This window comes from Mesoplodon densirostris, chromosome 7 (assembly GCF_025265405.1).
Source record: "Mesoplodon densirostris isolate mMesDen1 chromosome 7, mMesDen1 primary haplotype, whole genome shotgun sequence".
Taxonomy (NCBI): Eukaryota; Metazoa; Chordata; class Mammalia; order Artiodactyla; family Ziphiidae; genus Mesoplodon; species Mesoplodon densirostris.
This window is the reverse complement of record NC_082667.1, coordinates 101,734,155-101,750,074: the sequence shown is the minus strand read 5'-3', so window position 1 is coordinate 101,750,074 and position 15,920 is coordinate 101,734,155. Positions and strand designations below refer to the sequence as shown.

The following is a 15,920-nucleotide window of genomic DNA, read 5'->3' as shown; positions in this document are numbered from 1 at the left end:
CCAGCACCATGCTTGGTGCACAGAACACTCAAATATTTGAATAAAATGAATGAGTCTTAGCATACATTTTCTTTAAGATTTATTTTCAAACACGTAACAGTGTAATAAAGAAATACATTCAATAGTACTAAACGAAAATCTACATGAAATATATAATTTCATTAAGGTACAACCAAAATATTTGAAGTGGCACATATCTCCATATTTCAAGCCAGTACACTAGCTTTCTACGCATTTAAACACTAGCCTACTTTAATTTTTAAGAAGATCAAAGGTTTTCCTCTTTGCTTTTATTTGCTTTAGGTCATATTTAAATTTTTAGCATTTCTAAGTGCATATATTTTAAGTATATACTATCATGACCATGGATTTATTTACCTACTAATTGGGAAGATACTATGGAGTGGTATGATCAGCACAGAGAATAGTGGAATGAATAGTATCTCCCTTAATCTGAACACAACTGTTCAAACAGTCTGTAATTTATCTGCTTTTCTAGTAGCTTCTCTCCTTGGTTTCCACTGACCTTATGAGCAACTGACTGGTGAAGCCTAGATTCTTTTCACTTGAAAGATTTCCAAGTTAGAGATTGTCCATATTAAACTTGTACCTTCAACTTATTATATTTTGCCCTTGGACAAGTTATTTTATTTTTCCAAATTTCACTTTCCCCAGCTGTAAACTGGAATAACATCATTAATCTTGCAAAAGACACTGCATATAATGTATGTCAGGTACTCAGCATACAACAAATATTTTATCATAAATATTTTAAAAACCTAACCATTCCTCATTTGTTCCCAGTAAATTTCTATCTTAATCATTTCCAGACATTGTTCCAGCTTGTCATAATCTTTAGAATCTTATTTCTATCACCTGTGAATTAGCTATTCCTCCTAATTGTCATCTGAAAATCTGGTAAGCTTTTCAAAGCCATTAATAAGAATATCTGAATAGGACAGGAGCTTTACAGCACACCATTCAACGCTGAAGAGTAGATTAATGATGTTAATCAAAGCTCTCTGAATAACATACATCAACTAGCAAGAATTAGCTACAAATTCACTTACCTATACTATCATCTAGTTGATAATTTCTTATTCCACCCATGAAGATTTCAAGGCTTTCTTAAATAAAGACATTCTAAGCTTACTACATTCCCTTAATTCACTTTGGTAATAAAAATAGGTTTCCTACTCATTCATCCTATTCATTCATCAAGGTTCAATCACCCATTTCTTAATCTCTGCAGCTGAGATGAACAGTTTCCTAAGGATGGAGGAAGGATTATATTCACCAATAGACAAATCAGTAGTTTTATTTGTTTATCTAATGACACTACGGGGACAGAAGAGTTCCATTTCTAGCTATATATCAAACTTGATACCTAAACCCTTTCCTTCCAACAATACACACAGAACCGCTAGGTAAGGTGTAAGAAATATTTTTTAAACACATAGCAGAAGTTGTAAGAAAGGGGAAATGCTTATGGCCAAAAATTTTCAGTTTCAAAAGGAAACTAAAAACCAGAGAGGTAAATGTGTGAGCTGATATTCTAGCTGTCCTGGCAAACTTGCCAATCTCATTAACCTATGAATTTCAGCTATAATATTTATAAGAGGACTTTAAAAAGGCAGTGGGTAGTAATTAAATGCACCTCCCCTCATGTCCATAAGGTTGGGACACATTCAGGCTTACACTCTCAGTGAAAGGGGAGTCATCAGTAAAACATTCTGCCGACTAGCACAGGGAGATAATGTGGAAGAATGTCTGTCTTGGCCTGGGAGTCTTCTCTTAGTAAATTTATAGTACTCTTCAGGTCAGGAAACCCTGAAGCCAAGAAATTAAAGAAAGAGTGGTCCTTTGTCAGTGATAGCCCTGGAACTATGACATAACCAGACATAACACTTTTTTGGGAGGAATTATTCTTAACCCAGGTCACTCAAGATTCCCATGAGAAGGTCCTGCTGAAAATAAGCTCACCTTCTAAAATCACAAAATACATGGATAAACAGTCCACCAATTACAAAAACCAACAGATACAAACAACAGAAACTTAAAGTTAAAAAAAAACCCAACTAGACATCATGAAACAAATAATAGGCAAATCTTAAGAATGATACATACCTAGAAATGGAAAACAACTTTTGAAAGGAGAAACCCAATGAATAGTTTAAAAAGGAGATTACATAGAGACAAGAGAATTCATGAACTAGAAGACAGATATGAAGGCATCATAGAAAGATAAAGTACTGGAAACACAGAGGGCTTAAAAGATAAAAGAGAATAGAATGAGAAGGTCTAATGCACATTTCTAAAAAATAGTAACCATACTGTGTCTGTGAAATTTGTTCTCCACATCATAACACCTTCATTACTCAGTAACACTGAGTGATCTTACTACTGAAAATCCAAACATATTTACCATGGTATATAGTTGGTTACAATTTTAAAGTTATTTTCTTCCTTTTATAGGTTAATATTTTATCATTCATATATAACATCTGGAAAACAAGTTTTAATTAAAAGCTATATCAAAACTAGCAGTATATTTATTTGTTCTAACTCCTACTAAAGAAAAATCTGCCAGTGCTGCTGCTGTACTCCTGCTGCTTGCATTTTTAGCTAAAGCAAAAGTCAGTGATTCTACTGAAAATGATACAAGTATGCACTTAAGAAGAAAAAATAAACATTTACCTTAGAAGTAGAGCATGATTGACTGTTTATTTCTAAAGTGTGAGAAAACTGTTCCTTGAGACTATCAAAGCATCTTTAGGTAAATGAAGCAAGCATTAAACGTTTTATAAAAAACACAGTAGTTTACTTAGTTCAATATTAATACCTATTTGAAGTATGTGGGTGGGTTAAAAATAAAGGCCAAAATACAATTTCTAAAGGCTGAATTCAAAGGCAATCACATGCTTAATATCACACCCAAGCTTTCCAGCCTGGGAAAAGTCGGCTGAGATTTTTGGGGTCCATGGCCTGTTGTATGAGCAAATTCACCTGTCCACCAACACTGAGTACGGTTCCTTCCTCCACTCCTTTTAGTTTCTCTTGCAGTCTCATCAAGACACGTTCAGCTACTTTGTTGAAACTGTGGTCAATATCACTAATGACAAAAACACAAAGGTTAATGAGGTGGAACAGTTTAAAGGGCCTTGGGAATAGGAGAATCTGAACAATTGACAACAGATCCTTCCCCAAATACTGCTCACCTGAGTTTTCGTTTGCATTCCTGGTCATCTGCATTTGGAGCGGAGTGGAGCTCACTTTCATCCTCTGGCCTCTGCTGTAAATATAGAGCTTTCAAAGGATTCATTGTCCAGTCAAAGAGAGGATCATACAGGAGGACCTAGATAGAGAGGACATACGTATTAGAAGAACAATGTGTATTTTGATGATGTATTTAGAAACAGTAGAACCAGTATTATAAAAATAATACAGGCCAGTCACATGGTAGTTGACTGGAATGGAGGGGCAAACTTATCACATGTGCTTCATGTTTCCTTGTGGAGGAAACTATACTAACATGATGCTCTGGGATTTTTCTCCCATCTGCATCCATTCTTTCTCCATTTTGGGGGCTGTGACATCCTTTGACCCATGTTTCCTGATTGGGTGAAAGTAACCAATTAAAAGCAGATAAGCACTAGTTACTCTTTCCTTCTCCCTCTCCTCTTGATCAGTTCTTGGGTAAGAACATTTGCCAAAGCAGAGAACTGCAGGCCCCAACTCTCCCTCAGGTGAGTACCAAGGGATAGATTAGATTGTGGGAGCTGGACAGCAGCAGCAAGCCTATTTGGACCCTACTCCTAAGCCATATCCTCCAACAGTTGTATCAGTAATAAACCTGACATTTTGATCTCTATCTTATTCTTAAGGCTCTTTCTTTTCCACTCAATTAGTTCCAAATTTGGGTGGAGAAAAAAAAGGTATAATTTATTGAAAACTCAAAACCCAAGGTCTAGTGCTATGGTTGGCAGCTTGAAATATACATATGGAGTAGAATTTGAATACTAAAATAACTGGCATGGCCAGAGAAAGTGATTCTAAGTCTAAATTTTAGTAAGTGAGGTCACAGGGATTTTTGACCTCGGCAATTCAGAACAGCTAACTGCCCCTGGTGTTTATAAGCACATAATTTTTTAAAATAGGCCTCAGCAAATGCTTACCATACAGGTCTTAATAATAAGTGAAGACTCAATTCCAGGAATGCCTGATTTTGCAGGATATTCCAGCATTACAAAGTTGGAATACTTTCTTGCTGCTGCCTTTTCTGTGTTTCTAGGTAGGTCTGCAGTGTGATACTATAAAATGCCCTTAGCATTACATGTTTAATTCCAGGACAAATAGTAGATCAGCAGTACCAAAAACTGGTCATCTGTTTATGCTGTTCTGAGCATCCTCAGACTATTAAAAAATACAGAGGTACTGACTCTGAATATATGTGGTTTGTCCATAAATTTAAGGGTTTCTATGTGACTTCAAATTGGGCACTGACATAGGTTTAGACTTCAGGGATTCAAACCAGTTTCACCCTCAAAAGGGACATATATTGTATTAACCAACGAATGAAAAGAAATTGGGACCTCTATTATAAACAGACTATATAGTCTTCTTTGGTTGAAACAGAGAAACAACACAATTGAATTATTTCAAACCCAAGGGCTTGGGTTAGGAATCATGGAATCAAGGAGGAACTGGAGTAATTAAAAAATATACTTTAGCTTTATTATCAGAACAGAACTGGTTGAACAAAAACAAGGAAGGAATACAGATTAAGTTAAGGCAGGGTTTCTCAATCGTGGCACTGACATTTTTTAGCTGGATATTTCTTTGGTGTGAGGGCTGTGTGTATAGGATGTTTTGTGGCATCTCTTGCCTCTACCCACTAGATGTCAATAGTACCTTCACATCTCCCCCAGCCCCGATTATGACAATCAAAAATGTCTCCAGACATTGCCAACTGTCCTCTAGAGAGCAAAACTGCACTTGGCTAAGAACCATTGAGTTAAAAGGAAAGATTACCTTAGTAGAATGGATAAAATCTTAGAAGATAGGATGGTCTATTATGAAAAAGAAAATGAGATCTTGAAGGCCAGTAGAGACAAATGTACTGAGAAGGAAAGGGAAATGCAGCCAAGTCACAGTGTTCTTAAAGAGGGTTAGGAAGCGAGAAGTTTTAATTGTTATTATATCAGAAACAGTGACTGTGGCTCAATGAAATCTAACAGAGCAAACGTAATGACTACAAAAGAGGAGACTGAAATAACATTCCAGAGGATTGGGATCCAGCAAAACTCCTGAGAAGTACCCTGCTAAAGCTGAAGGCACAAAGTCCATAGTGAGGTCAGCTGGGAAGGTTGGGACAACCACACTAAATTATTTCAGGAAATTCAGACAGATTTACAGAGGGAAGATTAGGCAGATCAGTGTAAAACACACAAAGCTTATAAAGCTTATAAGTGACACCATTATTGCAGGTGGAGATGCAGTGGCCTGAAACTCCCCAACAGTTTCCATCTTACTCAGTAAAGTCTAAAATCCTCACACTAAGGTAGAAACCCCTAAATAATCTGCCCACTATTACCCCTCTAACTTTATCTCCTACCACTCTTTAAAGAATGAGGCTCACGAGCAATTTGGCATTCAACTAATAAAACTTCAGAAGCCTTGAAGGAACTACCCTCTTCTAGCAAGTGTTAACTCAGAACATCGGTACTGAAGGAACCCCCACATCTACCCAGACACAAAAATCCTTTTGACTGAGACTGAACAGAGTAAAATACTGGGGAATACATTAAACTTCTTTGGATCTTAAATTAATTTGAAAAGTTTGGATTTTTTGGTCTTAAATGCAAAAAAGCAAGATAATTTGATTTTAGACCTTGATTTCTGCATTACTGAGGCATCCATGTTATCATTTATTCTTGCTGCAGCACCAATGGCAAACAAATGACAATATGTATGAACATAATATGGGATAAAGGGAAAGCTTTTCCAGCCTTGGGAACAGCACAGCCTTAGAGATAACTTTATCAACACACTATTGGGACCCATTTTAACTCTCTTTGTACCAAAAATCCATATCGCCACCAGCAGTGTAAAGGGGCTATAAAGAGGACTTTGGTTCATAAAGGCAGTAGACACAGGACCACCCTAACAGACTATAAATTTCACCCTCCTTGGGATATAGTTCCACCCTTGTTGATCACAGGCTTAATGGTTAATGCCAATGAAGCTTTTAAAAAATACTAATGTTCTTGCCTCATCCCTAGAAGTTTAGTTCAAATTTGGTCAACATCAATGTTGTTTAAAAGCAATACAGGTGATAGTGAAGTGCAGCCAGGTCCAGCACCACCAGTTAAAGGAACAAAAAGCTGAAAGAATGTAAGGGAGGCATGCTTCAACTCTACTTCCAAGCTTCCCTGTGGAGGACACTCTCCTGATCTCTTGCCCCACATACCCTTTACTAGGATAGAGAATGATTGCCTCAGGTACCCAATTCTCACTTGGGTAGAATTAACGTCATAAGCACTGGAAATTTGCTGGACTTCCTTCCTTCCCTTTCTGCCCTGATCAACATGAGGCAGTGATCCTGCTGGAGTGTTTATGCCCTGTAGGCCCAAACCCCACTCGGTGGGCTGTCCCCAGGTTAAGACAGCAAAGAGGCACTGAGGTGGCACCAGCAGCAAGCCAGTCTGGCCCTCACTGCTCAGTCATGTTCCTACAGTAACAACGCTGACACTTTGATCTCCATCTGTCTCACTGCATGGTTCTGAACCTGGGCATGGGAAAAGGAGATACAACTTATTGATTTCTCTTCAAACTCCAAAGGAAACCATTCTGAAAATAATACCATACAAGGTACCTAAGATGTCAAAGTGCTGATGTATGTATTAAAGACTAGAGGTTACTTAGGGTGCTGTAACATTCCAAGAAACTTGAGGGGGCTGAAGGCATTTCTAAGCCACTGTTTACTCTCCTGCTGCCCAGCATCATCCCACCTCGTTAAAATAAAGCACTGATCCTCCAATCAGTGCCTTCCTAACAAGATACACAGTCTATCAGGCAGAGAAATAAAGATTTCCTTATAATATACTTTACCTCTACAATGGTTAACAGGGTTTCCTGAGAGTTTCTCATAACCTCCATGGTTTTCTCACAGCATCTACAAACACATTATAAATATGAATTTTATTATACACCAACATTTTCAACATATCTTTACCTCCTATATACTCATGTTTAATATGCTGAGACTATTCCTGTTAATAATTCCCAAATTAATATCTCAAAGAGCATAGTATTTGGCAGAGTGGGTTTTCTGTAGATGTTTCTGAAATGAATATAAATATATATGTGAATATGAGCTTAGCATTTATAAGAATAACACAATACTACTATGAAACATTTCTTTCAGTTGATTATTATGGTAATTACAGTTTACTTTGACTAGAATCTGCCCTGTTAAAAGTTGAGTATGTAGACTGAAAAAAGAAAGGAAGTTGAGTATGTAGACCTATGCTGGGAAAACTACAGGGAACTGCAAAGTTCTTTTAGCAGGAATTGGTACCAGATCATAAGCTCCTTTAGGATAATTTATATACCCAAGAATGAGCACACAAGAGAAGTTCTGATCAGTAAACAAAGAGTTAGCGAGGACAGAGGTGTGAAAAGTAAAGGTGGGCTGCTTCCAGAGGCAGTAAGTGTGTCATATTGGGTGAGGTCCCAAGTGGTCTGAAGGAAGGGGAAATTATTACTGCTTTTACCCAAGGTCTTTTCCTTAGTATTGGTAAAGCACTGGAATGTATAATAATTCTAGTAAGGGTGAACTCTATAATCTATAGAAATCAATAATCCAAATAATTTCAACACCAAAAATCATCTGCCTTACCTTACCCTATTTGACTTACCTTCTGAAGACACCTTCTACACCAGTAATGCCCATCCCATCCACAATATCTCTGGTGAGTCTAAAGGGAACTGTTTCAGGAGTAGGAAGGATTTTACCCTGTTCAAAAGCAACTCCTGAAGTAAAAAATACAGTGAGGTTAGGAGGTCCCATAGCTAATTTACTTTCCTCTCAACTGGTATGTGAACTTTGCAGAGGCACTAAATAAGTTGTCACCAATATTCAATCAGTACTAAAACACACAGTCATTTATTCTATTTCTGCTCTGCCTGCCTTCTTCATCTCCAGCATTCTCCAGGAGATACACCTCCAATTTTAAAAAATCAAGTTAAAAAAATTATTTATTGATGTAATTAGAGAATTCTATATTAAAGGGTAACTTTTAAAAATGAGGTAGTGAAGGGTAGAATTTAAAATGCAGAAGATATATGTGTGTGTGTGTGTGTGTATGTGTATATATATATAGATATATATATATATATCTATATATATATATCTTTTATCCACTTTTCCCCAATGGTGACATCTTGCAAAACTACAGTACATTATAACAACCAGGATGTTGACACTGATACAATCAAGATATAGAATATTTCCATCAACACAAGGATCTCTCATGCTGTATTAGCCACACCTACTTACTCCCAAGGCCTACCCCTACCCCCTGTTCTTCCAGTAATAACTAATCTGTTTTCCATTTTTATAATTTTGTAATTTCAACTATGTTATATCAACGGAGTCAAACAGTATGTAACCTTTGAGCATTAGCTTTTTTCACTCAACATAGTTCTCTAGAGAATCATCCAAAACATGGAAAATAAAATTTTCACCTGGTTCTCTTTTATATCTCCTATTTCTCTGTTGAAACTATTTCCGCACCTTTTCATTTGTTTCAAACATGTTTGTAATTGCTCCTTGAAGTATTTTTATGATGGCTGCTGTAAAATCTTTGTCAGATAATTCTAACATCTTTGTCACCTCAGTGCTGACATCTATTGTTTTTCATTCAAACTGCAATTTTCCTGACAAATGATTTTCAATTAAAATTTTGCCCTTTTTAGATATTACATTATGAGACTCTGGATCTTATCTATACTTCTATTTTTGCTGGCTTTGGGAGTAACCACCTTATTTACTGCTAAGTTGTGGTAGAAGACCAGGTTCCCCACTTGGCCTCCTCTGACATCCAAGAGGAAAGGGGGCTCCTTGCTACAGATTGGTGACACGGGAAGTCCAGGCTCCCCGCATGGTTTCCACTGACACCATGGGTGAGTTGAAGGAAAAACAAGGTTTGAAAAATATAGAGAAGGACGCAAACAGCATAAGTGATACAGTGAGACAGTCTAATGTATTGTTATTGGAGTCCCAGAAAGAGAGAGAAGAATCTGGATTGGTTGTATGACACTACTATGACTAAGAGAATATAGCAGAAGTGACACTGTGCCAGTTGCAAACTAACTCTTAACTTCTACTTCCTTCCTCTTGGAGCCCTGAGATGCTTTGTAAGAAGTTCAGGTTACTTTGCTAGACAGAGAGGCCACATGGAGGAGCAATGAAGCATCAAATGTGTAAGAAGCCATCTTGGACACTGGCCCAGTTGAATCCTAAGGTAAATTCAGCCCCAGGTACTGACTACAGCTGTGTGAAAGATCATAAGTGAGAATTTTCCAGCTGAGACCAGTCAACGCATTGACTATAAAAGATAGTAATAGTTTTAAGCTACTAAATTTGGGGTGGTTTCTTATGCAGCAAAAGATAATCAAAGAGATACACAGAAAAGTGTACAAATCATCAAAGTCATTCAAGTGTGTGGCTAATTGAGATTTTATAAAATGAACAAACCCATGTAACCAGCATTCCAGAAGCCCCGCCTCATCTCCCTATGAATCACGAAACACCTCTTCAAAGGCTTACCACTATCCTGACTTCCAACACTATAGATTAATTTTATCAGTTTTATATTTTACATAAGTGGAATTATACAGTATATATTCTTTTGTATCTAGATTCTTTCACTTAACATTGTATTTGTGTCTTCTATGTTGAGTGTGGCTATAGTTCATTCAATCTCATTGTTATACAGTACTTCATTTTATGAATACAATAAAATTCATTCATCCATTCTCCCAACCAAGTACTAACCAGGCCCGACAGTGCTTAGCTTCCAAGATCAAACAAGATCAGGTGCGTTCAGGGTGGTATGGCTGTAGACTGTTCACCCATTCTATTTGTGATGGGGGTTGGGGCTGTTTCTAATTTGGGGGCTATTATGAATAGTACTACTATGAACATTCTTATACACATGCGTGCATTTTTACTGCAGTGGAATTGCTGGGTCACAATTCCCAGCTTTAGCAGATAATGCCAAACAGTATTCCAAACTGGTTATACCAATTTACCTTTCTCATTTATAGATGTGTTCAGCATGGCCTGGACATCAGTTGGCATACTCCTATCTCTACTTTGCAGCTTCCATTGCACTGCCCTTTTGTTCTCATGCAAAATTTCACTCCTCTATTGAGTTCCCACATTCTGGCTCTAACAACTCCACTCATCCTCATATTTATTATACCCCAACATCTAAGAATTTCTATCAGATACACTGAATGTTGGTGTGGACCTAGCTCATGATCTTCCCCTCTGTCCTAACTCTGGAATTCATTCTGGGGAAAACCATATAATATTCCTGATCTTCTCTGTTCTAATGAAATTCAATTTACTCTCCCTTAGCAAACCACTTAGCAAAAACTTACACTATAGAACTTATAATCTCCTAAAACTGTACTTTCTAAGAAATCTTAAATTCTACACTTTAATTAAAACCTCTTCTCCTTCTACCCTTTATTCGCGTTAAATAATCTTCAAACTCACTGAGATTTCTAGTCGATTAGTCTCTCTTCCTTCCCTACTCAGCTCAGGGGTATAGCCTGCAAAGTTGATTACTCTCACTAGTAACTCAAATCTTCTTGGCCCCTTGCTCCTCCACACTTACCATTTCAAACTAGAACTTAAATTCCAGGGATGCTGAGGGTGCTGGAAGAAATTGTATGATGACACTACAGATTTAGGATTATCACCCTAAAATGCCCCTTAAAATGCTTGGCATGTCTTTTTTATTTATGCCTTTCTAGTCAGCCCTTGGTCTCATTTCCATGGTACCCACTTTAAAAATTTTATTGTTCTTTTAAGGCCAATTACCATCCCTCCAATTCTTAGCAAATAAACATGCTTTCCAGTTCTCAGAGAAAAGAGAATAGCAAATATCATTTCCCTCAAATTCTTTCCCCTCTAGCTGAAGACCTTCCTATTAGCACTCATCCTTTCTTCTCTTGGAGGAAAAGCTAACACGCTTCCAGTGTCACGCCAACTCTACACCCTCACATACTTCATGATTTCCCTTGCTATTTCAATTATCTTTGTCTCTCTCCTGTAAGTATCTCCCATCTTAAGAAAGCAAATGAACAAGAAAACCTCAAAACCAAAAGAAGTGGGGGGAGGGGACCAAATGTGTGTCTCCCATCTCTGCAGCAAATTTCTCTTCATTCTTCCCTTACTTCTAAATTTCTTGAAGAACAGTTCCATATTCTTAGCCTACACATCCTTAATTTCCATTTAATCCTTGTTTTTTCACAATCTTACTTCCTCCATTCTATCCAAAGTTTACTAAGATTGATTAATTGTTAAATTCAAAGGTCTATTTTCAGCATTCATCTTATTTGACCTTTCTGTATCAGATACTACTGAGCACAGCACTTCTTCCTCCATGAAAATTTATCCTCTCTTGTCTTCCAAGATATCCCTACCTCTAGTTTCTATGACTTGTTGGTTATTCCTCATTTTTTTTTTCTTTTCTGACTCAGCCTTTTTTTTGGCCTCGCTGTGCAGCTTGTGGGAACTTAGTTCCCCAACCAGGGACTGAACCTGGGTCCTCAGCAGTGAAAGTGCCAAGTCCTAACCACTGGACCACCAGGCAATTCCCAAGACTCAGCCTTTTTAATGCTGAGATTCCTTACAATTCCATCCTTAGTTCTCTTCATCAAGGATGATGTACAAGATTAGAACCTCCTCTAGTCCAATGACTTCAACTAAAATCTATTTGCTGAAAAGTTCTACATCTCTTACTATGCTCAACATCTTTGCTTTCCTATATATTAAACTGTCTACTTCCCCTGGAAATCCCAATAATACCTCAAAACAACGTACAAAACTAAACTCATCAGTTTCTTATTCTCTACAAAATCTGCTGTTTTTCTTAGCTAGAAACTTCAGTTATCTTGGAGTTCCCTCTCCCACTATTTCCATATCTAATATCACTGGTGCAAAATTACTACAAAAATGTCCCCCAAATCCAAATCCTGTTTCATACAACTTTAGTCCAAATCATTTCATTATCTCGTCTAAACTATTATAACATCTCCTAATTTGTTTTCCTACTGCACAGATACTGTTTCCCAAATTATCTTTCCAATAATCAAATAAGATTATGTCCTGATTAAATGTATCTTCATTTACTTCCCATTAACAGATTAAAGTTGAAACTTCTTGGCCTGGCTTTTTATAATCTAGTACCAATCTATACCTCAAGCTACTCAACTACATGCAAACTTCACTCCAGCCACATTTAATGTCTCACCATTCCTAAAACATGCTACAACTTCATTATTCCTCCCTTCATATCTGCTCTATCCTCTCTCTAGATTATCCTTTCTTTCTTTGAGAGCTGGCTTAAATGTCACTCATTATCCAAGGCAGAATTAGCTACTCCCTCCAGCATCGCTGTGTTTATGCTTTTTTTTAAACAATATTTATTGTTTTGATCTCTCTCTCTCTCATACTTGCAATATCCTGGCAGGCAAACAACATTTCTTGATGACCAAATATTTACTGAACAAAGAAACATATCTTTTGTTACTTACCTAAATCTATATGTACAAGTTCTGCTGACTGCTCATTTATCAAGATATTCTGTACATGTCTATCACCAAGTCCAAGTATGTAACCCACTAGAAAAAAAACAATCTGAAATTACTGATATCATCATTTCTATAACACAATTAGCCATAATTTCAACTAACACCACTGACTCTATATAATTTTTAAGTAGCTTAGGCTTTTTTGCCTACTTGAAGTAAATTATGCACATAACTGGCCATTTTCAGTTTAAGTCAAATCTTGCCAGCTATTTTCATTTATACTGCATTTTTCAAATCCTAGATGATTTGCTAAAAAAGTTTTCCATTTACTAATAAGCACATATATTAAAATATTAATACTTCAAAATTGAGTGTGGTTAAAATTGAGACCCATTATTTACCAGGGCCAAAGCAGCACACTATATACACTCAAATATTTCTTGAGTATACTTTTAAATTGAGGTGCCTATGGGTAAATTCTTCATTCTTCAGTGAAACTTTCTTCTGCTTGATGAATTATATTTAACACAAATTAGTCAATAATTCATTTCATCAGGTATATATCCAGGAAAAACTACATTTCTGTTTTTAACACAGATGATAACATACTTTAAAATGCTTTTAACCTAATGAAACACACTATGAGGTGTTACAGAAAAAATAGTGGACAGGGTGTTAGGATGCCTGGGGTGCATGGGTTGCTCTGTCATTAACTGGGCCTACTTTCTCGTTTGTAAACTAAATTAGTTGAATCAGATTAATGATTCTCATTGTAGAAAAAAAGAGAGTTTCATTATTACCTAGAAAATTGTCAAAATATACATGTCCTGCCTTCCTGGTGTATTGTACCTAAGTGGTGAAAAGAGTGGTCTTTAATTAAAAAACAATAGATCACTGATATTCCTATTAGTTCCCATACTCTAAGATTTTGTTAATTGCCCTATCTAACTATTCCAATCTCTCAGAAATCAAAAAAGTCAAAATATATATTGTACACAGAATATTTAAATATATATCATTATTTCTATTCCAAAACCAAAATTCTATTAAACAGAATCAATCTTTGGGTGTTAATATCATGGTATTATACAGGCTGTATGCAAGAACAATAATAATTAAAGGAAATAACTTAAATGGAATTATCACGAGTTTTATTATTTTCCAAAGAAAATCCCAGAAAATAATACATTGAGGGGAAAGAAAATAAGCCATATTCACTATTAAGCAATGAAGAAAAATAACCAGTCTTTATTTCCCTACCTGGAAAAAAGAAATTCTCTCCTGCCAAAGCTAAGAAGAGCTACATTTAGAAGCTAAGAATCAGGATGAACAAAAAACACAATGATCTAATGATGAAGATGGTTTGATTAACAAACACCATCACCACCACCATCCCCCTGTAACTCAGAATGTAGGAAGTGCTGAATCTACTAAAATGTGTAAGAAGATTACCAATAGAAGAAGTAGCAACACTCCGAGTATAAGCCAATCGTTTCTCAAACCAAACAGCTGGATCCAAGAATTTTTCCATGCAGAAGTAACGGAAAACTGGTTGAAAATTTTGGCAAATCTCCATGAAGGTTTCATATTTCTCTTCAAAAGACTTTTTTTGTACATCCTTTAATAGATAAAATATAAAATTATTTTCTGAATATTCTGTTCAACTAATTTAACTGAAGTCTACTTAGGAGTTTCAATAGGAAAATAATATGATAGATTTAAAGGCAATAAAAAGATGAACAAGATATTATCTCTACCCACAAGAAGCTAAAAGTCTGGTCAGGGAAGCAATTAATAACAAGTTATAATCCCTTTAGGGTTTTCATGTTAATTTTAGGGGAAGGTGGCATACCAACAGTGACTGTTATCTGTTTTAATTCAATTCTAATTTGAATGATTCTGTAATCTATGTGGAAGTAAACACAAAAATGCCAAAGGTAGCTCCAGATAGTCTTAGGTGTATCACAGCACTAGGGTGTGATAGGAAACAGGAAAAAGAGAAAGAATGGAAGAATCAATCCTGGATGGATGGCAAAGCAGCTGACACATCTCAGATCTGTCCTTCAACATTTCCTTATTATATAATAATTTCCTGAAGCAAAGCACATCTACTTCAAAAGGCTCAATCCTCATCTATGGACCGATGACTTCCAAATCTGTATCTTTGGCTCAGGTATCTTTAATAAGCTCCGGCCTGATGTGCCTCTCCAACTTCCCACTCAACATCTTCACTTGGATCATTTCCAAATCCAAACCAATTCACCTTCTCATCTTTGGCAAAACTCAGCCACTTCCTCTATTCATCAACACGGTAAATAGCTTCTCCACCTACTCCATCATACCAACCAGGAAACTGGGTGCCACTGATACTCTTTTTTCACCAACCCCACTTCTAAACAGCAACCAAATCATCTAAGTTTTGTCTCTTTAATATTTCTTATATGAACTGCCTGTTCTCCATTCCTACTGTTATTACTCTTAGTTCAGACTCCGCCTCATGCCTCTAGTCAGCTTTCTCAAAAATATAACCCTCAAAAACATAAGTGTTGTCAGAGTTTTCTAAAATGCCAATCTGATATTACTATCCTTCTCAAGGGTTCTCTACTGCCTTCAGGATAGAGTGAAAATTTCTTAACATTTCATAACATTCCATTTTTTGATTAATAACTACTGCTTCAATCTCATCTATTCCTCCTCAAAACCTAAGCCTATGCTATCTTTAGCTGCCTGTTCATGCCTCCTTCCTTTTCGTTTGTATGTTCCTCTGCTTGGAAAACCAATTCATTTATAAAACTCAGCTCGAACACCATCTCCTCTATCAAGTCTTTCTTGAATCTGATTCTTTCCACTCCTCCCTGTCCCAGGTAGAACTGATCACGTCCTCCTCTGTGCCTACCCAGTACCTTTCCATCACAATCCCTATAGTACTCCACCATACATTTTAAAAAACATATAACAGAAAGCACAACAAAAGAATAAGTAAATGGATTTTAGAGTTGGACAGGCAAGGTATAAATCCTTGCTCCACTATTTATTAGCTCATTGACCTGGAGTAAGCAAAATTTTCAGAACTTCTCATCTTAAAATGG

The 15,920-nt window shown here is 36.5% G+C and overlaps 1 protein-coding gene across 1 annotated transcript in view; it reads right to left on the bottom strand.

Moving 5' to 3' along the window:
* Positions 1–127: 127 nt before the first annotated feature.
* The window catches only part of ATM (ATM serine/threonine kinase), a 143,200-nt gene continuing 127,407 nt past the window's right edge, over positions 128–15,920 (bottom strand). The window contains exons 59-64 of the mRNA XM_060105402.1: positions 14,284–14,449; positions 12,835–12,921; positions 7,920–8,034; positions 7,111–7,174; positions 3,219–3,355; positions 128–3,112 (exon numbers count right to left, since the gene is read on the bottom strand). Coding sequence (XP_059961385.1) covers positions 2,929–3,112; positions 3,219–3,355; positions 7,111–7,174; positions 7,920–8,034; positions 12,835–12,921; positions 14,284–14,449 — 753 coding nt within the window. The 3' untranslated portion in view covers positions 128–2,928. The remainder of the gene's footprint in view (positions 3,113–3,218; positions 3,356–7,110; positions 7,175–7,919; positions 8,035–12,834; positions 12,922–14,283; positions 14,450–15,920) is intronic.